The sequence below is a fragment of the Castor canadensis genome, chromosome 11, assembly GCF_047511655.1.
Source record: "Castor canadensis chromosome 11, mCasCan1.hap1v2, whole genome shotgun sequence".
Classification (NCBI taxonomy): domain Eukaryota; kingdom Metazoa; phylum Chordata; class Mammalia; order Rodentia; family Castoridae; genus Castor; species Castor canadensis.
The window spans coordinates 109,491,523-109,519,165 of NC_133396.1; the positions used below are offsets into that span (position 1 = coordinate 109,491,523).

A 27,643-nucleotide genomic window follows, 5' to 3' on the forward strand; every position below is an offset into this window, starting at 1 on the left:
TTCAATATAGATATAATTTTAATATGTAATTTAAAATAAAACCAGGGCTGAATTGCATGGGAGAAAAAATCTGATTAGTAGAATACAGGAATTTTTTAATCATGAAATTACAAATCATTGGTGAGAACAGCCTTTTTTTTTTTTTTTTTTAGAACAGCCTTCTTCTGTAGGCTTCCTACAGCACTTGCTTTGGAAATAAGAGGTGAATCATACCTCCTCCCAACTGGGGCTTGGCACTCCCCAAAAGCCAAAGGAAGAATACATTCTCCATTGCATCTTCCCATCTCTACCAAGTCAGCTTCTTACCCCAGGCAAATCCCTGAATCAGGGCCCAGTTCTGAGAAAGTGAGGGTCTCTTGGTTTCATGAGCACATCTGGTCAGAGAAGCCACAGGAAGGCCACAGGGATTGACTCCTTTGCTTTTGGAACTTATCTAACAGTTGTCAGGATTCCCAGGTGTAACCACCTTATAAACATCCAGGTTCACAGAGGGAGAGAGCAAAGGATGGAAACCCTGAGCAGAACCAGACCCCCAACACTTTATAATAGCCCTACCAAAGGCCCTCTCCCAGGACTCACTGGCCAGTAAGTTTCTGGACCAGTTACTGGGAAAGCAGGATAGGCTAAGGGCCCCAGTTTGGAGAAGGCTGGTTTTTGGAGAGGTATGAGTGTGCAGGTATAAAAGGCAAGAAGAGAAACCTTATCTCCTAACCCTGGCTAGGCTAAGGCACTGAGAGGAAAGAAGCAAGGTAGGAATAGTGAAGGATGAGGATGCAGAATCCCCTGGACCTGCTGGCTTGGAGAAGACAAAAATATAAGAATTAAACAGGTATAAGGACTACCACGTGGACCAATGACTGTGCAAACAGAAGCATCTGATAAATGGGTAGAGCCACGCCTGCGTGTCCATTACCCGTAATGTTTCCCTCACCCTGCTCCAGGGTGGAAGGAAAACAGGTTGCAGGAATCCAGAAGCAAATAGCATCGGGTATTTCCCTGAGCTGTAGGGTTAAGGGATAAAGAAATAAAGCTTTATATACATGGCAATTTCTATCCTTTCCTATCCTTCTCAGTTCCCTCAGTCTATATGCTCATCATTCTTCCACTGTAAGAAAAATAAAGGAAGGGTCGGCATTAACAGGAAGGGCTCAGCATACCCACTCCTCTAGTGGGTAGCCAAGTCTACCCACCAGCTTATTGCTCAGGTCTTTTTCATCTCCATCACCCAGATCCCTCCCTTGCTTAGGTCTGAATAACTGGGTCCCCCACAGGAAAAAAGAATCCAAGGCAGGCAGGGCAGAGTAAGGCAGAGCAGGGATGGCTGGGATAGGCTTCAAGTCTGTTTCTGGATCTTTGAAGAGCATGAACTAACAGGAGCTGGTCTGCAGGTTGCTCTCCGTAAGCAATGATGCGATGGATGAGGGGTCGTAAACACTGTCAAATTCCTCATCAGAACTCAGCCCCTCATGCTTGAGGGCCGACTCAGCAGCTGAGCGGGAAGCTTTGCGCCTGAGTCAGAGAGAATACTAGTAAGGAATGGGGAATAGATTGAGACAGCCACCCTTTCACACTAAGAGATTAATTCTTTGAAGGCCTAAAGCTACTCACAACATCCCCCACTAATCAGAGATCTAGGGAGATAGAGGCTGAGATAGTAAGAAATAATTCTACTGGCTTCCAGCCAGGAATAAGTGACCACACATTCCCATCTTGGAGATTCTCCTCCTTATCCTCTTTATCCAACTATTGCCCCTTCAGAGCAGGGTGCAGAGAGGAAGCTCATACCAAGAGTCCTTTTCCAGGGATTTGATCCGGGCCTGGAGCTGTTCATTGATCTCATGCTGCTCCTCCAGCTCACGCTGCGCCTTCTTCCTCAGGCCATCCAGACGCTCAATTTCCTCTTCTGCTTCATCCACCTGCCGCTTCAAAGCCTTCACTCTCAGACTTAGCTAAGAAGGTTACCAAGTCCCCATATTAGAAAAGCAACTACTACCATGGCCTGAGACTTCCCCTGTAACAATCCCAACAAAGGATAATTGCCCCTAAAAAATGGTGTGACCGTGGGTAAATTCCCTAGTTATTTTAGGGATTAAATGAATTAATATACATATAACATTTAGAAAGAGAAACGAGCACTCAATACATAGGCTAACTATGATTAGTCTAGTCTTTTCAATCTAATCTCTCTGTCCTTATATGAGGAAGTTCTAAGTTTGGAAGACCTATGGGAGATAGAGGCCTTCCTTGGCATTCAAGCAAATGCATAATATATACTTGCCTCATGACTGCTTGGCTCTACGGTGTCATGTCCTCACCTGGTCTTTCTGGTCATTGACATGCTGCCGCTCATCATCAATTTGGATTGACAGCTCTTTAACTCTTCGCTCCAGTTTTCGGTTGGTGGACTGCAAAACTGACTTCTCCCTAACAGGTTGAGGAAGACAGATGTCTATGGCTGCTGCAATTTCTAAGCGAATCTTTACTTGGCCCCTTACTGACTCTGAGAACTTTTCTCCGTCTTGAGCCCCACCAATTGACTGGGAAGCATCCAGGGAAGATCCAAAGAAAAAGGGAGATAGAGGTCTTTCACATCTCAGAATTTCTGTAACTCTGTCTGCTCTGAACCAGGAGAAAAGGGGCTCCCTGAAGATAAAGCCAAGTTGGCTAGATCTAAGGTAGAAGATGGAGGAAGGCCCACAGGAGAAAAACCCAGACAGAGGGATGGAAGTGAGGGAGGGAAGAAGGACAGGTTCATGTCACCTCTCTTCAGCTTGTAGCCTTTCTTGTAACAACTGATTCTGGGACTCAAGCTGAGAGAGGCTGGCACTGGGCTTCTGGAAGCCTTCTGAGCTGGCCAATCGGGTCTTCAAGTCCTTGTTCTGTGAAAAATGGGAAGCCTCCAAGGTTAAAACCCCATTAGGTCTTCTACCCAGGCTTATCCCCCAAAGTCTCCTTTCTTTCACCTGTCTCTCCAAGGAGATTTTGTCACACTCCAAGTCCTGCCGAGCAGACCTCTCCTGCATAAGCTCTGTCCTCAGTTGATCCACCTAGTGGGAATGGGTGAGAAGAACTAGACTTGGGGAGGGCTAAGAATGAACCAGCAAACTGAGCCAAGTGGGGCAGAGCCCAGGAGGATGCTCTCTGAACCTCGAATCCCAAAAAATGCCTAGGCAACTAAGAAATCACTATCTATTAAAATGGAAGGAGCCAGAAAACTGAAATAGGGCTTCCTTAGTTCCATAGTAACTAACATCCCTTCTTAACCAAAGCAGCCCTGGCTCAGATCAGAGTACTTTGGGCCACGAAGAATTCTTCCTCCACTCAAATTCTTGGCTTCTTTCTGAGGGAATCTGCCAACCGTTCCCAAAGCAGACAAGACCCCGAAAGAGACTCAGCCACACAAAGATTCTGCAGCCAGAACTCTCCAGATTATGAAAGATGAGGGGATAGAACAGCTTTTGAGAGGGCCCAGAGGCTACATAGTCCTGGGTAGATATGATGAGGGGCAAAGAAGGGTCACCTGGTCCCGGCCACGATTCACCCGGTCTGTTAACAGCTCCACAGTGTTCTTTTCTTCATCTAACTCTGCTTCTAGATGTGAGACCTTTTCCTATTGCAGAAAAACAAAAGGTTAATTCTGCCCTGCACCAAGTGCTGGACAGTGTAAGGCTAAACTCAGACCAGAGCCCTCTCAAACTCCGGCCTCAACAGACTTTTTGCTCTTGTATGTGCCAGGAACCTTGTATTCCCTGTCTGTCCCTGCCCAGAGCCACCATGGAGCTAGTGCCCTCTGCTGACCAGATGTGGCATCAGGAGAGGGGGTGGGACAAGCTCTGGTCATAGCAGGAAGGCAAACCCAGGAATCAATTCCTCATTGGAGAACTATTTCCCTAATGAGAAAACAGAGAGAAACTCAAGTACCTAGGCCAAAATCAAGATGGAAAGACTCAGAATGGAAGCATCAAAGTATAGACTGAGGGAGTAAATTTGAGCCAGGCAATACCATGTAGAGGCTAAGAGTATGGACTTGGGCCAGACTACCTGGGTTTGAAAATCAGATCTACCACTTCCTAGCAATAGACTCAAAGGCAAGTTATTTAATCACTCTCTGCTTCAATTTTCCTCATCTGTAAAATGGACAAAATAAGACTATCTACCTGGGGGAAATAAAAAAGAATGATGGAAGGGGTAAGTTTAACTGAGATATATTGTAAACACTTTTGTAAATGTCACAGTGTACCCCCAGTACAATAATAAGTTAATAAAAAATAAATAATAAATAAAAATAATACATAAACTACCTGACAGAGATATGCTGAGGATGAAAGGAGTCTTAAGTGCCTGGCACACAATACAATATTTGTTACTACTATTATCATTATTATTCTTAAACACAGCAAATTGAAGGCCACTGTTCACTATCAAGGGCAGAACCCACTGCCACTACAAGGCTCCAGTCAACTGTTGCCATGCAGAACTCAGGTTTAGAAGGTCAGTATTAACATTTTCCAGATACAAAAGACAGAAATCCACATTTTTATGTGGCATCTATTCATTTCTCAACATTGGCATTTAATTTAAAGTTGCTTAAAACACTGTAGCCCAGCAAAACCCATCAGCTGTGGCTGCTAGTTTTAATCTCTAGTACAGAAAGAGGCTTAGAGTACCCTGGCACCTTTCCCCACAGTAATCCCACCTGCACTATGGTCCAGGATCCACCCCCCAATGTCCCTACCTCCAGGCTCTTCAATTGCCGAGTCCTGTCATCTTGGGAGCGCTTCTTGTTCTCTGCCTCTTGCTCCAGTCCCTGTAGTCTCTGGGTCAACAGCTCTTTATCCAGCCAGGCTGTGTCCCGCTCAGCCTGGGCTGCCTGCAGGGCCTGTCGTAGTCTCTGAATCTAGGCCAAAGGAAAACATGAAGAATAGCATGAAGGTGGGGCTGAGCGGTGGGAGCATTCTGAGGGGAGAAATATTTATCACTGACATTCTTTAGAAATGCCAGTGCATAGTGATGACACTAAACAGCAGACTGTCTTTTAGTCCATTTCCTTTATTATCTTAAAACTTTCTATACAAATGGAATCACTTGAGGTTTACTTTGGGGAATGGGATTGCAGTTGAGACAGGGTAGCCCTAGGCTTTTGTCACCCTGGGCTGTTGTTGAACTTTTGGGCTCAAGGGATTCTCCTGCCTCAGCCACCCAAGTAGTTGGATCTACAGGTGTGTGCCACTGTGCCTGTCTACCTGGGCTTTTAAATATACTGATCTCTACTAGAGATTATGATCTAAGTAATATGGGACAGTTTGGGCATTGGGATTGTTTCAAATATCTCCAAATGAGTCTAATATACAGCAGAGTTTGAAAGCCACTACTCTATAGACGATGCATGCCCTGTTGTCTGTACCTAGAATGGATGACTCCCTCTACCCTCTCCACCTCAGGATGTCACTGCAAGTCACTGTACTTAAGCCTGAGCCCCAGGACCCCAGGCCACAGGTTCATTTAAGACATAGATACCTTCAAATTCAAGAACAACAGATGGTTCTCATCCTCCTACCATGGAGGCTCCTACCTCATCCTGAAGCCGGCTCAGCCCCCCAGAGTTCTTCTCTGCCTCACTGGCCCAATCCTTGGCCTGGCGCTGGGCATCTGCCACTTCCCTCCGGGCCTTTTCCTTGTAATCCTCCAGCTGGGTCTGGAGCTGCTGCAGGGCTTGCTTGGAGTCATCCGCAATCTGCTCCAGCTAAAATGCAGAGAAAAGTTTTCATCACTAAACCTTTTTTTTTTCAGTCCTGGGAATCGAACCCAGAGCCTTACGCATGCTAGGCAAACACTGTGCTGCAGCCCTTTAACAGATGTTCTGTCCCTTCTCCAGGCCGATATCCCAAGAGCATTCTTCTTGCCAAGCGGCCCTCTCCTGTTTTTTTCCTGGGCGTAGGTTCTTAGTATGGTTCTTAGATGTTTGGCCTCAAATCCTGGCTCTACCACATACTAGTGACCCAAAGGCAAAGGCAAGTTACATAACCTCTCTGGGTCTCAGTTCCCCATCACAGATGAGATAATAACAGTATCAGTTGTGAGAATTATGTTAATTACATAAAGTACTACAATAGTGCATAATACAAAGTAAACCTTTGATGGCCATATTTCAGCAAACCCAAGATGTCAATGATGATAAGATGTACCACAAAGAAAGAAAATTCTGCCAAATGAACTGAAGTCCAATTTCAGAGATGATAAAATGTGTACTGTTTTTCAAAATTGACAAATGACAAAATGTGTACTTTCGAACTGATATGTTAGGTGTTTGGTCTTGTTTTATAAAGTAACAGACTGAGAGCAGAACCTTGCCAGCAAAAAGCGATTTCCTTGTCCCTCTTCCCCCAGCTTAAAACTCTACTAAGTAAGATTCTTTTGTTTAGGTCTTATAGACTTCTAAAGCAGAATCCTAGGAAATATTCTCTAAAAATGAGGACCATAAAGAACAAAATATGGGGGGAAGAGCAAAAACACAGAGGGGAGATAAGGACACCATTTTGAAAGATTAGACCTTGGCCTTCCCAACTCTATACATGAGGAAAGCAAACCATCCTGACCCACCCCAAATCCATCCCCCAGGCAAGCTTCTGTATGAGCTGGGCCTTTTACTGAGGACCCAGGCCTCCTGTTCCCACCTCCTTGTTGAGTCTGTCCACAGTCCTGTCCAGCAAATGCTTCTGTTCCTCCAACTCTGCCTTGCTGCGCCGGAGTACCTCTCGCTGCTTTCCCTCCTCCTCTAGGGCACGGTTCAGTGCTTGCTGCTCGTGCCCCAGGCGTGTCAGCCCACGCTGGGCCTCGTCCAGCTGGATCTCCAGTGCCCGCTTGGCTGATACCAGGCTCCCCTCCTCTTCCTGAGCTGCATTTAGTGCCTCCTCTAGCTGCTGTTTCTCTGCCTAGGAAAGGGGAGAAGTGGGTGGGGGGTGGGGGGAAGGTTTGGACTAGGAAGAGGCAAAGCTTTGTCTCAAGGTATTTGCAGGTGGATAGATGGGAGGTGGGGGGGAGGAAGGAAGGTATTTATGAATAAAGCAGGCCATGAAAACAGGCTCAGGGGAACCAGCAAAAAAAATCAAGACACAGAGAGCAAGCAAAAGGTGGGAGATGGGAGACAAGAATACCAGTGCAAAGTCTGAAACATTCACACTAAAGTATATTCCAGGAAATAAACCCAAAGTTAACAGAGGATTTGGGAAGGCAAAAAAGAAGCACACTACCAGCCAACTAAAGCTGACGGCTGAGTATTTACCAAGGGACTATTTGGCCAGGGCTGAGCATAGAGAGGACCATGAGGAAGCCGACACTATGGACAAAAGCACTGACCTCCAGTCGCTGCACCTTGTCCCGAAGTCGTGCCTCCACCACTTCCCCACCCTCCGCCAGGCCTCGAGCTTCTTTCAGTTGCTGCTCCAGACCCATGATGCGTCGGCGGAATTCATCATTCTCCTCCTGGGTCTCCCGAAGTGTGGTCTCCACTGCTGCCCGCCGCTGCCCCAGCACTGCGGCCTCCTTCTCAGCTGCCAGCTTGGCCTGCGGGCAGTTGGGAGCAGTGGCTCAGACCATGGGGCTTGGATCACTGAACACACATGCCCAGCAAAGCTGACCCACTGAGGGCCCATGGAGAGCCCACCAGACCAGAGCCAGGCTTAAAGAGAAGTGGCCCCAACAAGGGGCTTCCCTGAGAATCCCACCCTTATACAGATGCAGTGGGTGCCTCCCCTGCCAAATCCTGCTTTTCATCACACACCTAAGGCCATAGCTGGTTGGTACATACCCATCATAGGTAACTTTCCATGCCCTCTGGCTTCTCAGCCCTCCAGACCCCTCAGCCTCCACCTCCTAAGTCCTGGGCCCACTCCCCTTGCCTTGGAAGCCTCTTCACAGTCCTGTCTCAGTTGCTGAATAGTTTTTTGTAGCTGGAGGTTCTGCTCTTCCAGCTCTCGGCCTCGATCAGCCTCAACCCTCAGAACTGCCAGCTGCTTCTCTAACTCCCGGTCGCGGTGTCGCCCAGCCACCTCCTGGCTCTGCTGCTCTGCCTGTAGCTCCTTAAGTTCCTCCTGTGTCCGGTGCAGCTCCTAGAAGGAAAGGAAAAGGTTGAGGAGACACAGCCAGACTAAGGGTTCTTCAGAAGGTAAAGAAACAGAAACTCGCACACGTTGTGTGAGGGAACATAAACGAAGCGGCCACTTTGGAAAACAATTTGGCAGTTTCACAAAAAGTTGTACATAAACTTAACACATGACCCAGCAATTGCACTCTTCATCAAAAGAACTAAAAATACATTAACTCATACAAAACATGTTTGTGGATATTCCTAGCAGCATTATTCATTACAGGCCAAATGTAGAGGTGATCCAAATGTCCATAAATTGATGAATGGACAAAATGTGGTACAGTCACAAAGTAGAATATTATTCATACATAAAAAGGAATGAAGATACTTGCTACCGAATGGTTAAAACTTGAAAACTTTACACCAGGTGAAAGAAGTAAGAAATGAAAACCACTTATTGTAGAACTACAATTATACAAAATACCCAGAATAGGCAAATCCAGAGAGAGACAGAAAGTTGATTAGTGGTTGGAGGGTGAGGGAAGACTATGACTGTTAATAGTCATAGGGTGTCTATTTGAGATGATTAAAATATTTTGTAACTAAATAGTGGTAATGGTTTCATAACTTAGTAAATATATCAAAAACCACAGAATTATACACTCTCAAAGGAGAAGTTTCATAGTACATGAAATATAACCGCTAAAAACTATTATATGAGACTGGTGGAATAGCTCGGGCAGCAGAGCACCTGCCTGGCAAGCTTAAGGCCTAGAATTCAAACCCCAGTACTGTCAAAAACAAAAACAAAAACTATTATGTGGGGGGGGGGGGGGGGCAGCAGTGTGGCTCAGGTGGTAGAATGCCTGCCTAGCAAGCACAAGACCCCAAGTTCAACCACTGATGAGGTGGGACCTATTATGTAGGGCTGAAGGTGTGGCTCAAGCAGTAGAGTGTCTGTCTGGCAAACGAGAAGCTCTGAGTTCAAATCCCAGTACCATCAAAAAAAAAAAAAGGCTATTATGTAAACGAAGAGTAGATGAACATATGGCTAAAATAAGAATGGTTGCCTAAAAAAATATACAGAAAACAAAAATGTTACACGATACTGGTACAACTTTAATTTCTTTTAAAAAGAAAATTAAAATATGAGCTCTGCCATGGCCTTCTACATATTAAGCATATTCTCTACCACTGAGTTTAAGTTTATACCCCAGAATTCTCCCCTTCTTTTCATTAAACACAGCCATGTTAGGGTTAGGGTTAGAACATTGGCTGCCCAAGGTTCTCAATTGAGTGTTGTTTTTATTTCTTCAATCACATTTTTTTAAATTTAAGATACTTCAGGGCTGGGGAGTGTGGCTCAAGTGATAAAGTGCTTCCCTAGCAAGCACAAAGTCCTAAGTTCAAACCTCAGAACCACCAAAAACAAACAAAAAAACCTTTAAAAAATTTTTAAGATACTTTAGGAAGACTGCCATTATTTTTTTAAACTGAATCTTAGTTTTTGTTTTATTAGCTCTGGGGATCAAACCCAGGACCCTGCAGATGCTAGGCAAGCACTCTACCATATGCTACATCCCCAACCCAAAGCTTTATTTATGACACTGAAATCACAAGCCTTAAGTGTAGAATTCCATTCCATCAGTTTTGATAAATATATACCTACATCAAGACAGAATGTATTGGCCAGGCGCTGGTGCTCACACTTGTAATCCTAGCTACTCAAGAGGCAGAGATCAGGAAGATCATGGTTCAAAGCTAGCCGGAGCAAATAGTTCACAAGACCCTATCTTGCAAAAACCCTTCACAAAAAGGGCTGGTGGAGTAGTTCAAGGTGAAGGCCCTGAGTTCAAGCCCCAGTACCACAAAAAAAAAAAAAAAAGATAGAATGTATTTCCATCACCATAGAAAGTTCCCTCATGTCCCTTCCTTTTCAATGCTAACCCCCCATCTGTAACAGCAGCTACTATTCTGATTTCCACCACCCTACAGAAGTTTTGCCTGTTCTAGAAGTTCATATAAATGGAATCATACAGCTTGCACTATTTTATTTCTGGTTTCTTTCACTCTGTATGTTTTGAGATTCATCCATGTTGTTGTATGTATCAGTAATTCTTTTTATTACTGAGTAGTTGTAGTTCCTTGTGTAAATAACTCACAGTTTATTCACTTATTTATGAATATATGATCTGTTTCTTGTTTGTGAATATTATGAAAAGATGGAATGAGTATTCTTTAAAAATTTTGAGTTCTGGTTCTCTTTAAGCTATTAGTTGTTTTTGAAGTTCAGAAATAATCATAATTAGGCTGAAGGGTTATGTCACATGTAGTGAGTTCACAATGTAAAACACTAACAAAACTAATTATGAAGATAAATGGTAAGCCAGGAGCAGTAGCTCATGCCTGTATCCCTGAGTTTACAGGCCAGTCTGAGCAAAAAGTTTGTGAGACTTCCATCTCAACTAATAAAAGCTGGGTACAGTGGCACACACCTGTCACCCCAGCTATGCACATAAATAGAATCCCAAGCCAGGAGGCCTGGCAAGACACTATTCAAAAAAATAACAAAAACAAAAGGGTGGAGATGTGGTTCATTTATAGAGTGCATGCCCAGAAAGCACAAGGCCCTGAGCTTAAACCCCAGTACCACCAAAAAAAAAAAAAAAAAAAAAAAAAAGAAATATTTTTTGTGGATGCCATAATGTATCCCCACTCAGCACAACACCTAAAACAAGAAAAAAAGAAATATAACACATGGTATGGTTTAAGTTGGACTTGGCTACTCTGTTTTCCTAATGAATATTTTGTTTATTGATTAACCAGTTGATAGAAATACACTTATTAGCCTTTCAGCCAGAACTGCCATCTTCCAGTAACTTGCCAAAATGACGAACACAAAGGGAAAGAGGAGAAGAACCCGATGTATGTTTTCTAGTCCTTTTAGGAAACATGGAATTGTTCGTTTAGCCACATACATGTGAATGTACAAGAAGGATGATATTGTAGATATCAAGAGAATGGTACTGTTCAAAAATGAATGCCCCACAAATGTTACCATGGGAAAACTGGAAGAAGAGTCAGTGTTACCCAGCATGCCGTTGGCATTGTTACGAACTAGCGAGTTAAGGGCAAGATTCTTGCCAAGAGAATTAGTGTGTGTACTGAGCACAGTAAGCACTCTAAGAGCTAAGACAGCTTCCTGAAACGCATGAAGGAAAATGATCAAACAAAGAAAGAAGCCAATGAGAAAGGAACCTGGGTTCAGCTGAAGCGTCAGCCTGCTCCACCCAGACAAGCACACTTTGTGAGAACCACTGGAAAGAAGCCTGAGCTGCTGGACCCTATTCCCTATGAATTTATGGCATAAAGGATGTCAAAAAATAAAAGACTCTGGACAGTAAACAAACAAACAAAAAAGAAATATACTTATTATTTGAGATAGATGAAACACTACTTACTGTTTTTGATTTTACACAAAATATTAAGTCACCTGAGATTGTTTCAGAGGATTGTCCAAGTTCATTGTGTCAGCTAAGATAGTGAACAGACTTCAGATGATCCTTGATATTTGTTAATTTCAAAACAACATACTGTGCTGGGTATACCTGTGGCTCATGCTTATAATCCTAACTACTCAGGAGGCAGAGATCAGGAGGATCTTGGTTCAAAGCCGACCCAGGCAAATAGTTCACAAGACCCTATCTTGAAAAACTCCATCACAAAAAAACGGGGAGCGCTGGTGAAGTGGCTCAAGGTGTAGGCCCTTGAGTTTAAACCCCAGTACCACCAAAACAAATTACTAAGTAAGACAGGCATGGTAATGCACACCTGTGGTTACAGCACTCATGAGGCCGAGGCAGGAGAAGCTCTAGTTTCAGACCAGCCTGGGCTACACAAGCCCCTGTTGAAAACCGAAACAAGAACCTGACATTGTGATATACACCTATAATCCCAGCACTCGAGTTTTAGGCCAACCTGAATTACATAGCACAAAACTCTGTCTCAACAAAAAACAATTAAAATTTAAGAGTAATTTTAATATGAATAAAATTTTAAAATAAAATAAAATAAAATAAAAAAACAAAACAAAAAGAGTAATTTTAACTTCACCATTGTTTTGAGAGTTTTTCTGGAAAACAGAATTTTAAGTTTCATAAAATAGCACAATAATGACCAAAGTATGTTTGGTTAACATTTATGTTTTCCTCCACCAAATATTTCATATAATCTCAGGTTTTTATTTATCTTGAAAACAATCATGTATAGCTGTTTCTTTACTCATTTAAAAATGTAATTATTTTAATTGTGATTAGGCAGTTTTATAGTAGAAATGTAATAAACAAGCATTGATTAACTAATACTTGTAAACTGAGCACCTACTACATGTCTAAGATAGCAAATCAATGAACTGTAAAGCCAAAAGGATCTTCAGGAAGCCATGCCAGTTTCCTATAACTAATGAAAAGATTTTCTAAGTTACCTAAGCCATCCAAAAACAATTAGTTGTCTTCTTAAAACACCAAGAATATGAAGAAATTATTGGTGGTTCACTTCAATTTTATGACCTTATTATTTGTGACATTTTTACAAAATATTACCCATGCATAATTAAAAGGGGTTTGTTTGTTTTGTTTTGTGTTGTTTGTTGTGGTACTGGGGTTTGAACTCAAGGCCTACACCTTCAGCCACTCCACCAGTCTTTTCTTTGTGATGGGTTTTTTTCTAGATATGGTCTTGCCAACTATTTGCCTGGGGTTGGTTTTAAACTGCAAGCCTCCTGATCTCTGCCTCCTGAGTAGCTAGGTTTACAGGAGTGAGCCACCGGTGTCCAGCTGTGAAGGGGACTGACTTTAAAAAAAAAAAAAAAAAAAAAGAGGGCTGGAGGCATGGCTCAAGTAGTAGAGTACTTGCCTAGCAAGCATAAAGCCCTGAGTCCAAACCCCAATACTGCCAAAAAAAAAAAAATACCAAAGTGACTGCATACTCTCAGTGTTACTGCCCACCAGCAAGGCTGGGGAGATGGACACTTTAAACACCAGGATCCTTTCATTCCCCATTTCCAGATTGTATACTCTCTGAAAAGCCTTCAGATTACAATTTGGCTTCCCATGTAGGTCAGCTGGCCATGCCAACACAAGCATTCCAGTCCATGTGATTGTATTTCTCATTGTAAATTAATAAATGGACATTCTAATCATAAACATCTGTTTCATCATATAGTTAATCAATTCCCCCCAAAGAGCAGCTTTTGCTATGCTGACCAAATTAAATTTCTGAGCTTGCAAAAATGACCCTGGAGTTTCACAAATCCACCTAAATGCTGCTACCCATGAAGTCTCTTGGGAGTCAGTCAGCAGCCTCTGGCTATAGGCCAACCTGGCCGCTGAGAGCCTTTTCCATTACAAACCTTTATCACCAATGAGGAAACCAGCCCGGCTGTGCTAGAAAGAAAGAAAACTGAGCTAGAGGATAAGGTCTGAAAACCGAGCACATGGAGACAGCCCTGCTAGTGTTGAGGACCTGTGGATAAGAGGTAGGTGCCCATCATCCCAACCTGCCATTCTGCTCCCCAACTCCCAAGTACCTTCTTGAGCTGCTCAACCTGGTGAATATCTCTAGCACTGGCTCGGGCCTGCTCTAAGTCCCTCTGCATGATGTCCATCTTCTCCCCAAGCTCCTCTTCCATCTCCTCCTTCTCCATCCGCAGCTGCAGGAGTCTGAGACATGCAAGGTGAAATAAAGGGAAAAAGGAACAGGGTCAGGCCTCCTGCCTAGAAGAGGTTTGTAGGGCAATGAAAACCAGCTCCCTGGAGACCAATGTACTGGGCACCCACTGTAAAGGAGGAAGACGGACATAGAGAAGGACAGTTTGGGAAATGGGAGAGTAAAAGCACTGCATGGTAGAAAGGCAGGATACAAGACTTATGAGTAAGTACCCCGAAGAGGCACAAGGTCCTTACTCCTGCTTAGTGGCTCTCAGCTCCTCCTTGTTCTTCTGGAACATGGTCTGCCAATGCCCTGTCTCCTCTGAGGTCTCCTCTAGCTCTCTCTGCAGCTCCCGCACTAGGACTGACATCTTTTGCCTCTCAGCCTCCAGCACTGCATGGTCCTAGGGAAGGGAGAGATGAGCACCAGGAGACTCAGGCAGGCTCACTTCAAGGCAAAATGGAAGTGTGCAAGAGGGGAGGCTCAAGTTTAGAGGGCACCATGCTGGCTACACCCCAATACCCTGGTAGTACCTGATATAATGCTAGCAAGTCACAGCCCACCTCTGTCATCTGCAGGAAGCCTCCCCCAGTTATTTCCCTATAGAACTTTGGTCACACATCCTTAAAGTACTTGTGGCTTATGCTCCCTCCCTCTGTACTTATAGGTTTCCTGGCCAAGCTTATCACTACATCTCACAAGTGTCCTCTAGGGAGAGTTCCTAGAGGAAAAGTCCAAAAATATATGATCCTAAGGCAGACCCATTCCTCAGCAGTCCCTTTCTCTCACAGCCCCTGCTCTTGTTACGTGCCTGGGTCACGTCCTGCATGCTTCGGCGAAGCTGCTCTGTGTCTCGCTGGTACTGCTGACGGACATGCTCCACCTCCTGGTCACGGGAGGCCACCTCCTCCTTCAGGGCCCCCTTCAGAGCTGTCAACTCCCGCTCTCGAAGCCTCAACTGTTCCTCTACTCTTTGTTTTCCTTCTAAGACCTCTTCCAGAAGTTCCCGGGTCTCTAACAGGTCCTAGGGAAAGGGAAGGTGGAAATACAGGGGTGAACATATCAAGATTCATTGTCTGTTAATTAATTCATCCATTTAGTTAAAAAAAAATTGGCAGTACTGGGGCTTAAACTCAGAGCCTCATGCTTGCTAGGCAGGCACTCTAACAGTTAATCTGCCAGTCCTAGTCAAAAAATACTTATTGAGCCAGGCACCAGTGGCTCACACCTGTAATCCTAGCTACTCAGGAGGCAGAGCTCAGGAGGATCGTGGTTTGAAGCCAGCCCAGGCAAATAGTTCAAGAGACCCTATCTCAAAAAAAACCCTTCACAAAAAAGGGCAGGTGGAATGGCTCAAGATGTGAGTCCTGAGTTTAAGCACAGTACCACACACACACACAAAAAAACTTATTGAGAGCTAGGCATGGTGGCTCATGTCTGTAGTCCTAGCTACTGAGGAGGCAGAGATCAGGAGGATCTCGGTTTAGAGCCAGTCCCAGGCAAATAGTTTATGAGACACTATATCTCAAAGAAAAAGAAAAAAAAAAAAATCTGGTGAGTGGCTCAAGCTGTAAGAGCTCCTGCCTAGCAAATGTGAGGCCCTGAGTTCAAATACCAATACCACCAAAAAAAAAAAAGATTATTGAGCACCTTGTGTTAGGCATGGTACCAGGTACCCTCTGCCCGCTAAAATGCCTAGTTAGTATAAAGGAAACCTATTATTCTGGGCTGTAGCCTCACCCCACCTTTGAGTCTGCCTGAAAGCACACTAACGAGTACCCATGATAAGTTACCTGCTTTCCATACTTTAGGGGAAACGTGGATAAGCAGACTTGAGGACGCTCCAGCTAAAAGGAAACTAAGGCTGGGTTACAAAACCCCACTCCCTACCTTCAGGAGTACCTCCTTAGCAGGCTCAGCACCCTGGCCCTGTTTCAGCTTGTGCTGCAGCTCCTTCACCTGGGTCTCCAGTCCATGCCGTAACCTTTCACCCTGGTCCAGGAGGAGCTTCATGTTCTGAAGCCTAGTAATTGATAGCATTATTGAGCACTCTGTCAGACAGTTTGCTAAACACTTCCCATATATTAATTCATTTAAACTTCCTTAAGTGTTTGTTCAAATTGCTTTTTTGTTGTTTTGTAGGTTTTTTGTTTGTTTTTGCTGTACTAGAGATAGAATCCAGGGCCTTACCCACATTAGACAAGCACTCTACCACTGACCTATACCTCCATCCCCTATTTAAATCTTAAAAGAGGGTTTCCCTGACTATCTTATTTAATACTGCAACTTGCTCCCTATAACATGATACTCCTGATCTGCCTTAATCTTCTCTATTCACCACCTTCTCATGTGTTATAAATTTACTTACATACTATGTTTACAAACTAGGCTTACTGTCCTCTGTCACTAGAAACTATGCTTCTGGAGAGCAGGGCCTTTCATCTGCATGGCCCTCAGATGTACCTCAGGAGCCTACACCAGTGCCTGTACAGCACACAGCATTGTGAAAAAATCCTCACAATAAACCTGTAAGGTAGGTAATTTTTTTTTCTTTTTTTTTTTTTTTTTTTTGTGGTACTGGGGCTTAAACTCAGGGCCTTTACCTTGATCCACTCCACCAGCTCAATTTTTGTGATAGGGTTTTCAAGATAGGGTCTTGTGAACTATTTGCCAGGGCTGGCTTCAAACTGTGTGATCCTCCTGATCTCTGCCTCCTGAGTAGCTAGAATTACAGGCATGAGCCACTGGTGCCTGGCTAGGCAGGTAATATTTTTAAGCCTATTTTACAGGTTAAAAACCTGAGACACAGACAAACCCAGGTAGTCTAACTCCAAATCATGCACTATTACATTACTGATAGAGATAGAGAAGGTAAAGCCCTATGTTCAAACCATTCCTTCCCCTTTCAGCTTCTGGAGATTTCTCTGTCTCCTTCAACCCTGGGAGGGATGACCTCTTGATCCAACCAGGCACCCAAACAGCCCCACATGTGCTATTAGCTGTATTCACTCTTTGGTGCTCTGCTGGGCCTCCCCCTTCCTCCTCTCCAGCAGCTCCTGTAATCGGTTGCACTCTTCTGCCTTCTCCTCCAGCTGCCGCTCCAACCCAACCCGAGAAGGCTCTAGCTTCTGCCGCTTCTGGAAAAGAAAAGCAGGTGAAGAGCAGAGAAAGATTCTCAAAAAGATTCAGCACAATGAGAATGTCTAACATACATTCTCATTCATTATATGACATTATATGACAGACAGTATACTGAGGACCTTATGCATAGCTTATCTCAATTTAATCCTTGTAATAAGCCTAGGTATGTGGGATGATTTAAAATATGTCCAGAAATTTATTGACATTCCTTTCAAAGACAAAACCTGTCTGGGCGCCAGTGGCTCATGCCTGTAATCCTAGCTACTCAGGAGGCGGGGATCAGGAGGATCACAATTCAAAGCCAGCAAAACCCTATCTCGAAAAACCCTACCACAAAAAAAAAAAATTGGGCTGGTGGAGTGGCTCAAGGTGAAAGCCCTGAGTTCAATCCCTAGTACCACAAAAAAAAAAAAAAAAAAAGAAGAAAAAGAAAAGATGAAACCTGACTATGCTCCAGTTAGGTATGGGCTAGACCTAGGGATTCCTTCCTCACAAATAGAAAAATGAGAGAGAAACATGTAAATTCTGAGGTTAGGTCATAAAAAAACATTGCAGCTTCTTCCTTACTTTTTCTTTTGCATCACTTATTCATTCTGAGGAAAGGAGGCCACCATACTGTGAGAACATTTAAGCAACTCTATGAAGTGATCTGTATAGTCATGAACTGTGGCTTCCAATCAATGATCCTTTGAATAAACCATTTCAGAAGCAGATCCTCCAAACCTAATCAAGTCTTCTAATATTGACAGCCCTAGTCCAAACCTCCACTGACAGACCTAAGTCAGAATTACCCAGCTAAACTGAACCCAGATTGTTGGTGCTAAGACACTGGGGAATTCTCATTTTTACGCTGTTAAGTTTTGGGAGTAATTTGTTTCACAGGAATAAATAATAAATTATTATAAATAATAAATAACAGTATTATTATCACCACAGTTAAGGAAAGAAAGATTTAGAACACTTAAAGAACTTGTCCAAGGTCAATTACACAGCCAACAAGTAATGGTTCCAAGATTTAAACCCATTGGGCTTGCACACCCTAGCACTTAACCATTACATTGCACTGCTTTCCCGGAAACAAAGGAATTACAATCCAACACTTATTCAACACCAACTGCATACAAGGTAATACTATGAAATAAAAGCAGCATTTTACAAAGGGGCACATAGGTTTTAGAAGAAACCTGAATTTTTTTCACTCCTCCACAACTCACTATCACAGGTAATTCACTTAACCTCTGTGATCTTCAGTTTTCTCACCAGAGAAGGGTCCAGAATGCTGACTTTATAGGGTCACTATAACAATTACATATTAACTCAGAATAGTACTTACTACAAAAATTAATAAGTGACAGTATTATTATTACTATCATTCTGATGATGAAAAGACTTGAGGCACAGAGAACGTAATTCTCTTAAGCTTTACATAGCCAATAAGTGGCAGAGCCAGGAAGAGATCTCCCAAAGGAAATGGAGTGGAAAATAGTTAGATTCCTAGTGTGCTCTGCTTACCTAAGTTCCAGAGAAACCCAAAAGTCTTTGGTGACACTAGTTCAATCTTGTTTCTTATCTCACAAGACACAACAGTACTTATCCCATTCCTTGGAAGAGCAAGCCTAGCCCATCTCCAGGCCAAGGTGTTTTCCCTATGGCCTCATCCCTCCCACAACACTAACTTCTCCTCACCTTCACCTCTTCATCCAGACTTTTCTGTAGTTCCTCCACTTTTCGGGTGAGCTCATCCTGCCCTGCCTTAGTAGAAACAGGAGAAACCATCTGTCATAGAAATGAGAGGACAAGAAAGGGGGATGGGAGGTGAATTCACATCCATATCCTTGGATGTCCCCAAGGACCTAACACCTCACCCTTGCTCCCACCCAGGGAAGGTTACTCACCATCAGAGGTTGCATCTGCTCCAGCACCAAACTAACCTTCTTCCTCACAGAAGCTTCGCTTTCTGAGCTTCTGAAGGACAAAAGGCAGACAAGAGTAAGCAGAGGACAGGTAATAGGTAAGCAAAGGGGAAAAGCAAGGAAGGTGGGAAATGAAATTAGATGGAAAAGAAGGGAGATCTATACCTCCAGGGTTGGGTAGGCCCCACTCACCCCTCCCTTAGGATGCCATAGATGGTAGCCTTCACATGGTCCACACTGCCTGGTGGGGCAGCCTCTTGTTGATCTCGGAGAAGGTCTGGAGTTGATTTGAACTACAATAAAACAAAACAAAACAAACAAACAAAATAGTGAACTGGATGTGATGGCGCATGCCTATAATCCCAGCTCCTCATGAGACAGAGGTAGGAGATCCAGGTCTGAGGATAGCCCAAGCAAAAGTATGAGACTCTATCTAAAAAGGCTGGGGGTGTGGCTCAAGTGGTAGAGTGCTTGCCTAGCAAGTGTGATGCCCTGAGTTCAAACCCCAGTAGTGCAAAAAAGAAAAAGAAATAAGATTAGGCAGAAGTATGTATGTGGTATGTGGTTCCAATGGGGTAGAGATGGCAGCTGGGAGACGATGCCTTTTTCAAGCATGATGAACACTGCTGCTGAGGCCTGAGCAATAGGTCAGGGAGAGGTCCAAGCAGGGTATACCTCTATGCTATTGCTGCAAATGAGAACTTTCCTCAATAAGCCAATTTCAACCAGCTGTGAGCTACATCATAAATAATTTGTTACTAATGACAGTCGAGGTACTAGAATGGATATGTTTGACGGACAGTAAAGTTGCTCCCCCACTTATCTGCATTCCTGAGTGAGAGAGAAACATGTGGAATTTGGGCAAGAGCGCTAAGCCTGCCTTAGGAAAGTTGCACACCTAGCAAGTTAGCATTTGCTGGCAACCGAGGCATGGTTAATGGCTAGGGCAATGACAAGTAATTCTGTGCTTGTAAATATCAATTTCATAGCTTGGTCTATCCATGGAAGTGCCTTATGTTTGTGAATATCATCTGTTCAATGGATAAAATGGAAAACAAAAGGTGGAGACTTTCTGCCCTGTGTTATTTGAATTAATGAGTCCCAGGGTAGGGTAGGGCTGAAGGCATGGCTTAAGCAATAGAGCACCTGCCTACTAAGTGCCTGAGTTCAAACCCCAGTACTGGGAGTCCCAGGGCTGGTAGATCAGGGCTGATGAAGGAAGGAATTGGATCTGACCTGCAGCATGGTTGGATCCTGAGCTCTCTCCCGTGGCTCTTCAAAACTCTGAAGGACCCAGTCCTGAGTCTGACGGGAACGGCTAAAGCCACTGAGAGGGCTCTGGCTCTGAGGTGGCTGCTTTGAACTTTCCACATAGTTGTCATACTTCGTGCTAGAGGTCCAGTGATTGGCAGACTGATGCTCCTGTTCCTCCAGGGTATCCCGTTGGGGCCGGCTATCCAGGCTCTGGCTCCGCTTGCGCTGTTCATGGGGCAGTGTCCGTGTGCGGCGACCAGTCCGGCCCCGGACCTGGCCCTTAACTTGATTGTCAAACTTGTTGATGAGTGAGTCCACTGAAGACAAGGGAGCAGTGTCAATGGTGCTTCCTGGAGAAGTCTCTTGTGGGGCTAGCTCCAGCAAGCTAGTACTCCTGTTGCTGGGACCCATAGAGGCAGGTCCTGCCAGTGAGGCCTGCGACTGGGAACGGAGTAGTCTTCCATTCCAGCGGGCTCCAGGCTCCTCATCAGATGTGCTACCCTGTGAGGAGGCAGGAAATCCCTTGACCTGAGAGTAAGGATTGTCAGGGAGTTCTGAATCAGAGCTCAGAGTTCCCGGGGCTCCTCGGTTGTTGGCCCCTTTGATTTGGACCCCAAAGGAGTCACTCCCTTTCTCTCCACTGTTAAGCACCACAAAGGGCTGCCCAGCAATGCCTTGCACACGCACAGCAACCCCATAGGTGTTGGCTCTTGCATCCTTAGCGGGGCGTCGCCCACCACGACGTAGGGTGCCCATCTCTGTGGCACTCTCTTGCTCTGAGATGAAGCGAATCTGAACTCCATGGTCTACAGGGCCCCGAGGCTCAGTCATGCTGGATGACTGTTCCATGGGGGAGGGGAGATCCTAGAAGATGAAGGAGAGAGTTAGCTGAGGGACTTGAAATAAAAAAACCAGAAACCTCCACCTGACCACCTTTAGTGAGGCTGATTGCCTTGTCAATTTCTTCTACATAGAACAGTAATTCTCATAGAATTCAACAGAAATGGGATATGGGACCCTATCTCCAGTTTCTGGTTCAGAAGGTCTGGAGAGGGACTTGCAAATTTTCATTTCTGACCAAGTTAGATGATGATGACACTGTGGGCCCCAGAAAGCACACTTTGAAGAGTTGGGAATGTAACTCAGTAGTAGAGTACTTGCCTAGCATGTGCAAAGCCCTTGGTTCAACTGGGGTGGGAAGAGGAGGGAAATGAGGACAACAAACAAATAGTACACTTTGAGACCCACTGACCCTCCATTTCCTCTATACAACCCTGAGGATCAAGTCTTTAAGAGTTTTTAAAGATTTCACTTGATTTTCATACATATAATACTCATATCACCAAGTGCCTCCCCCAAGTGAAGGCAGACTCCAAAGCCTGCCTACCAGATACCTCTGGAGAAAATGGGGCCTCTGATCCCAGAGCTCATTTAAAATATAAAAAAAATAATAAAAATAAAAAATAAATAAAATATAGAAGAACACAAAATGTGTGATCCCATTTTTGGGAAGATACTCAAACTAACAGCACTAATGTCTCTAGAGCAGAGGAACTGAGGGCTAGGGACAGGGATAAATTCCTGTTCTCTGAGAGAACAGAAGGGAAGAGCTTTCTACTGTGTATCTTTCTGCACCTTTTGAATTTGGGACCATGTATCTGTATTACTTATTCAAAAAAAAAGATTTAGGGCTGGGGGTATAACTCAGTGGTACCTCACTTGCTTACCATGTGCAAGACCTAGAGTTTGATCCCTCTGAAAAGAGAAAGGAAAAAAGGGAGGAAAGGAGGGAAGGAGAGAGGGAGGGAATGAGGGAGGGAGAGGGAGGGGATGAGGGAGGAAGGAAGTGCAAGCCAGGAGTTTAAACCCCAGTCCCACCAAAAAAAGAAAAGAAAAAGAGAGAGGAAAAGGGGGGGGGGGGGCGCGGAAGGGAGAGGAGAGGGGAGGGAAGGGAAGGAAAGAGCTAAGAGATTTAAATAAGGTTTTATGTGTGCCAACACAAGAGGCCTCAGAACAGGTAGGATTTTTTCCATTTAAGGGCCAGTTCCAGCCATCTACAGGCCAGCTCCTTGCTCCACATTGCCCAAGCTTAGAGTCAACAAATGGAATGTGTTCCAGGTATGTTCTGGCACTAGAAATTGAGGGAGAGGTTCTGTTTTGAGCAAATAAAAATTCCAACTTCCTCACCTGTACTGCTACTCTTCACTAGAGCCCAGCACCAAACTGGAGGAAGAGCCTCTAACTTACCAGATAGAAAAACAAACATGCCCAACTCAACTTCCCTGTGGAGTTCTGGGCCAAGGGAACTTGGCAAGTTTCCTTTTAGGGGTTGTAGAAGCTCTAGGAAGCCAGGAAACCAGAATGAGTAGAGAAGAGCGGGGATGGAATAGGAGAGGTGGAGTTGCAGGTAAAAAAGGGTTTGAAGAGAGAAAGGGACTCTGAGGAAGAACATTCTTAGCATTCCCAGCCCTTCCCCTCAGAAAAAAGAAACCCCATTCTTTTCTTTGGGGCCCTTTATTGGGAATCCAGGCCCTGGGCCTGGATTTGAGAAATTTGTAAAAGTAATACATCTCCCCCAGGACACAGCCCACACAAACTTTTACCACAGAATTTTAAAAGGTTTGTGACAGAAAGATGTAAAGTAGTTCTCCAAACCACCCTCAGCAAAAAATGCAACGGACTAGACTTGGAAAATTCTAGTTCCATTCTTCATATAACTTGAGCAAAGCATAATTACTGTTGCATTTCCTCATCAGTAGAATGGGTATAATGATGTTTCACAAGGTAATTAATTACACTAAGTACACAACTGTAAACAAATTATCAAGTTTTATTCTTAAAATTATTATACTTAAGTTCTACTTTTCAAAAAAATGGAGAAATGATATTAAACATAAAAGCCCTGTCACAAATTTGACAACAGGGCTGGCAGAGTGGCTCAACTGGTAGGAGCGCTTGCCTAGCAAGCATAAGACCCTGAGTTCAAACCCCAATACAACCCAAAAAAAAAACCAAACAAACAAATCTGACAACAGAACTGGAGGTGTGGCTCAAGCAATAGAGCGCCTGTTTTGCAAGTGCATCCAGTACCACCTAAAACAAACAAACAAACGTTACCTTTTACACATAACTACTCCTTTAGATATTGCTTCCTCAGAGACATCTTCCCTGACACCCTTCCTCACAATAGGTCAGATCCATGCCATGGGTTACCATCATCCCTCAGTAGGTTTGTCTTTATATATTCATGGGAGTGATTGTTTTCTGTCTCCTAACTGTAAGTTCCTAGAGGGCAAAGACCATGGCTCTCAGCTGACCCTGTGCCTGGCACATGGAAGACATGAATAAGTATTTACTAATCTGAACCAAGGCAACCTCACATAGCAACGGGAAGATCTGTCCATAGATCCCTACAGCATGACTCTTGCCCTCATAACAAGACTTCTTGCTCTGGACTTCTAGCCCTATGCAGCTGTGATCTTAGAACCAGATGTGCCTAGATTGCCAGCTCTCAGAAGGCAAATGATTTATTCATAATACAGTTGTCTTGTCAATACCTTTACGGATCTTCCAGATCCAAGTCAGGGAGTTCGTACCTAGGCCCTACACAGTACATAGTCCCCAGGGTGAGTGTGCCAAGTTGTGCAGAGGTGTTATCAAGTGCTACCCAGGTCCCAATGACTCCCCAACCTCAATCCCCTTCTGTCCCACCACATGTGGGTCAGGGGCCAGGAGGTCTGAGGGATCATTGGGGTGGGTAAGAAAACAAGCCTCTAAATGATTCAACAGGGAAAAACGCGAAACCTACCCGCCTCAGTTACAGAGGACAGTGAGGCGGGGCCAAGGAAGCAGGGCAGCTACAAGGCCTTGCATAAGTCCAGAGGCAGGTAAACAATGATCAGGGCCTGGGCACTGGCACCAGATGCCCGACCCTGCTTTTCTCTCCCCTGGCACATGCCCAGGGCTCTTCTCACCAACTGTATTCTGGGAAGAGACCAGGATACAAGTCAATTTAAGCTTCATCTGTCTGCCTCTGCTATTGCTGCCTGAGTGGAGGGGGAGGGAACACTACACCTGTACCAGACAGCCACTTCTCCCTGAGTTATTCATTAGCCTGCCCTGCCCCAATTCCGTCACCTCTGGCCCAGCCATATGCATCTGGCTTCCAAGTAGGAGTGACAGGGCCCCTGGACTTCTGGCAGGAAGTGGGGGTGGGGTGGTTTCGATGTGCAGAGGAAGGACTGATACACAGAGGGCCAGGCAATATGCTACATGTTAAATAACTGGTACATTTAGAAAAGGGGAGAACTAAAGGAAGAGATTAGAACCCCCTTGGTGGTAACAAGGAAAGCAAATGGTCAAAATAGAAAAGGACAGCTCAGTGACCTTGATCACTTGGCTCCCTTTTTTCATAAAGCTATAGAGATAAGAAGGTTCACTGTAGGTTCAAATAGAACCCCCCCAAATGGACTCCTGGCTAGGTCCACTGAAAAAGCAGAAACCTGAGAGCAAGCTGGAGCTGCTTGGCCAGTTGGGGAAAAAACACAATGAAGAACTGGGCCCCTATAAACTGGCTGGACTGGTTTGAGAGGCAAAGGGAAGGGGAGGGCCAGGGAGACTACACTGGCAACTTGCAAAGCAGACCAGAGATTTCACACCAGAGTGGGCAGAGGGGCAATACCATCAACAGGAGCTCTGTCCAGTCTGGATGCTAAAACCAAGGCTCTGAAGGAGGAGGCAGAAGGTGGGAACAGACAGGAGGAGCAGATGCACAAAGAACCTGGTGAGTGACAGGCCAGTGTGTGACAGGAAGACTTTGTCTCCCTCTGCCACTCCCTCTCTAGTTCCCAAAGTTACATTCCTGATCCCACACTTACCCTACCTTGGCCACCTCCCTGGCCTTAGTTCTCCCCTCCTTGGCACGTGGAGTAGCAGCCCTACCCCCATCCCTCCCACAAGGATAATGGCATGCAGTCCAGTCTAGAAACCACAGGAAGCCAGAATCCTCTTAAAGTCAGGCAAATCTCTGGATTAGCTGGCCCCCAGAGCCAGACCCCTACTCCCAAATATCCAGGATGAAAGAAGAGGTGCAGTGGCACGCGTAGGCAGCTTGTCTGCAAACATAGCGGTTGCTAATTATTTCCTAATTAAAACAACTGTACTCAGGCAGGGCATCAAAGGGGCCAAGCTAAGGTTGGCTCTGGTTCCTTAGCTGCCTAAGGCAAGGAAATTTGCCTCAGAAGTCTTATCTGGGCCCCCATGTGCACCTCTCATCTGGCCTGAGAATTTGGAGGTGTAATTCCCCTACTCTTTTGGTCTTCTTGGGAGTTCCACCTATTTCCTGCACCACTCGTGCCTACTGCCAGTCTGACAGCCATCATGAATCAGGAGTCAAGGATGCCTAGTGGGGTTTCAAGGAGTGTGATGAGGATTCTGGGAGACATCAAGAAAATTGGTTGGCCATCCAAACCTCAGCCTATGGCTCTCAGTTAGAACCAAAGAAAACACATGTGTGCTTGGAGGAAGGGTTTGATATCGGCCCCAGGAAAAGAGGATTAATGAGAAATAAGTATTTCTAGATATTTTGTGGGCCCATAGATATTTTTTCTCTTTCTCTCTCTCTCTCTGGAAAAATTCTCCCTGGCATAAAAGCAAAGGAAGACAGAAACTGAAAGCCTTAAATGGTTTCACACCTAGCAAAGACATGAGGGTGTCCTCTTGTCCTGCCCTTCACTTTAGAGTCTCTTACTGACAACTGCCTTCACCTTGTAAGTGCGTGGTCAGAGAAAAAAAGACCCCACACCGGAAAGGAGATGTCAATGGCCAGTTAGGACCGGCAGCAAGGGGAAAGCACTTCAAGAAAACGTCACCTGCTGATACCCTCCCTGTAAGTCTCTGAATCTCAGAAAGCAGTTCCCTTTGCCCAACTGGGACTAACTCCTTCCCCTCACACCCCAGTCTCCAAGAGAAATTCTGCCCCTAGGGCTGACGTCTGACCTCCAGAGATACACTGGCGCTGAAACGCCTTCATGAGCTGGGAACAGCCTTACCCTCAAGTGCCTCACGCCTGGCACCTTGACAGCCACCTACCTCTAGTACCTCAGAAAGTAGGGGCCAGCTCTTAGTTCTGTCACCCCCACCCTGACCTCCCGTCTCTCCAAATCAGCACCTGTATCCAGGAGAGGGGTATCTCACATCGCCTCAACTCCCGCCCCTCACAGATACACCTGAGGTCGCCCTTGCCTCTCAGGTGCCCTTGCCCCCGCCCAGTTCACTCACCCCAATCAGGCTCCCGGGCTCGCCCTCGGGGCTCCGGGCTCGGGCTCCGGCTCTGGCAGAGCTGCACGCGCGGCTCCCGGGCCCTCCCCCTCTGTCCCTTCGCGATCCCTCCTTTCTCCCCCTCCCACCAACCTGTTACTCCCCTCTGGGGCTCCACCCACAATGGACGTCACCACCTGCCCCGCCTCACCCCTCCTTCGATTGGTCCGTTTTCCTCGAGGGGCGGGGCCACCGCCGCAGAGACCCAGACCTGGGGTCGCGAGCCGGGTGGGCGGGAGGGGCGGCCGGATCACGTGGGCCGGCCGGCTATGAAGCGCTGGGGTGGGGCGACGAGGGGCATAGGAGGCCATTTTGGGGGCGTAGTGGTTGGCAGCCAGTGGCTTCCCCCAACTTGAGCTCGGGTAGCCGGGCCGCCCGAGCATCTTCTCGGTTCTGCAGTGAAAGAGCCTTCTACCGCCGATTTTTTCAACAGGAATCTTCAGCCAGAGCCCTTTGTGCCTTTCATCTACCTCCGCATAAATCATAATACTGTTTTGCCACTTTGTCCCCCATGTCAGCGCCTCCTGAAGCTCTGCTCATCTCCCTTTTCCCAAACAGAATCAGAACCCCAATCTAGAGTTCTCTTTCCCAATCTCCTGGCCTCTATACTCATTTTCCAGCCTGACATCTCTTTGTGAAATTTATCACTAGCTTACGTTATTTTCAAAAATCACTTTCATCGTTTTGTCCCCTATCCTACTATAAGCAACACTAAGACAAGGATCCTGTTTCTCTCATTTTGTCCGCATCATCCCAAACGCCTGCAAGGACCAGCACATATTAGGCAATTAATAAACATTATTTGAATGAATGGATGGAAACCGGGGATGTAAATTGACATACAGCGGAATGACCTTAGTTCTAAGTGGAAGGGGACTCAACCCAGACCTTAAATCCACCTTTCTTGAAAGTCGGCCTTTCAAAAGTAGAAATACTGATCCAAGTTCAAAGAGTAGAATCCGGGGTGCTCTGCAAACTACAGGCACTCTGCTAATACCAGCTGCAGTTAAACAACATTAAAGGTGGTTTCCACTGTTAACTGTTGAGATATGTTTTTTTTTAAAAAAGAGGTTGACTTAGCTTACCTTGCTGAGCTCTGGATATTTCTCTCGTTTATTTGTTCAATAAATATTTGTTGTGATCTATTTAGGTTTGAAGAGGAATCTTCAATACAGCCCGAAGTTCCAGGTGTTTGCTGGAACTCATTTCCCTCTCCCCTCCC

General features: G+C 45.2%; 1 protein-coding gene and 1 pseudogene across 5 annotated transcripts; one reads left to right on the plus strand and one right to left on the minus strand.

Annotated features, from left to right (window-relative positions):
* Positions 1-27,643, minus strand: Cgn (cingulin). Of its 5 annotated transcripts, none has more exons than XM_074048112.1 (21): positions 27,507-27,643; positions 20,086-20,967; positions 19,042-19,142; positions 18,832-18,901; positions 18,623-18,712; positions 16,805-16,932; positions 15,686-15,818; positions 14,607-14,819; positions 14,050-14,198; positions 13,674-13,806; positions 7,899-8,108; positions 7,357-7,563; positions 6,675-6,932; positions 5,573-5,743; positions 4,736-4,897; positions 3,521-3,610; positions 2,964-3,047; positions 2,761-2,879; positions 2,316-2,424; positions 1,786-1,949; positions 1-1,509 (listed from the first exon to the last, which is right to left on the minus strand). In XM_074048112.1, the coding sequence occupies exons 2-21, from the start codon at positions 20,950-20,952 to the stop codon at positions 1,368-1,370; spliced, it is 3,600 nt and encodes a 1,199-aa protein (XP_073904213.1). In that variant the 5' UTR covers positions 20,953-20,967; positions 27,507-27,643; the 3' UTR covers positions 1-1,367. The 5 variants fall into 5 exon arrangements, with proteins under 5 accessions (XP_073904213.1, XP_073904215.1, XP_073904214.1 ...); XM_074048114.1 differs by lacking the exon at positions 27,507-27,643 and adding an exon at positions 26,383-26,513 and having other exon boundaries at positions 18,623-18,688; XM_074048113.1 differs by lacking the exon at positions 27,507-27,643 and adding an exon at positions 26,383-26,513 and having other exon boundaries at positions 15,698-15,818.
* LOC109681175 (large ribosomal subunit protein eL21-like) lies at positions 10,975-11,456 on the plus strand (annotated as a pseudogene).

Coding starts and splice junctions, on each gene's coding strand:
- Cgn (XM_074048112.1), bottom strand. CDS start 20,952: ATGGAACAGTCATCCAGCATGACTGAGCCTCGGGGCCCTGTAGACCAT. Junction 14,820..15,685: donor CTAAGGAGGTACTCCTGAAG/GTAGGGAGTGGG, acceptor CCCTTTCCCTAG/GACCTGTTAGAGACCCGGGA. Junction 4,898..5,572: donor TGAGCCGGCTTCAGGATGAG/GTAGGAGCCTCC, acceptor CCTTTGGCCTAG/ATTCAGAGACTACGACAGGC.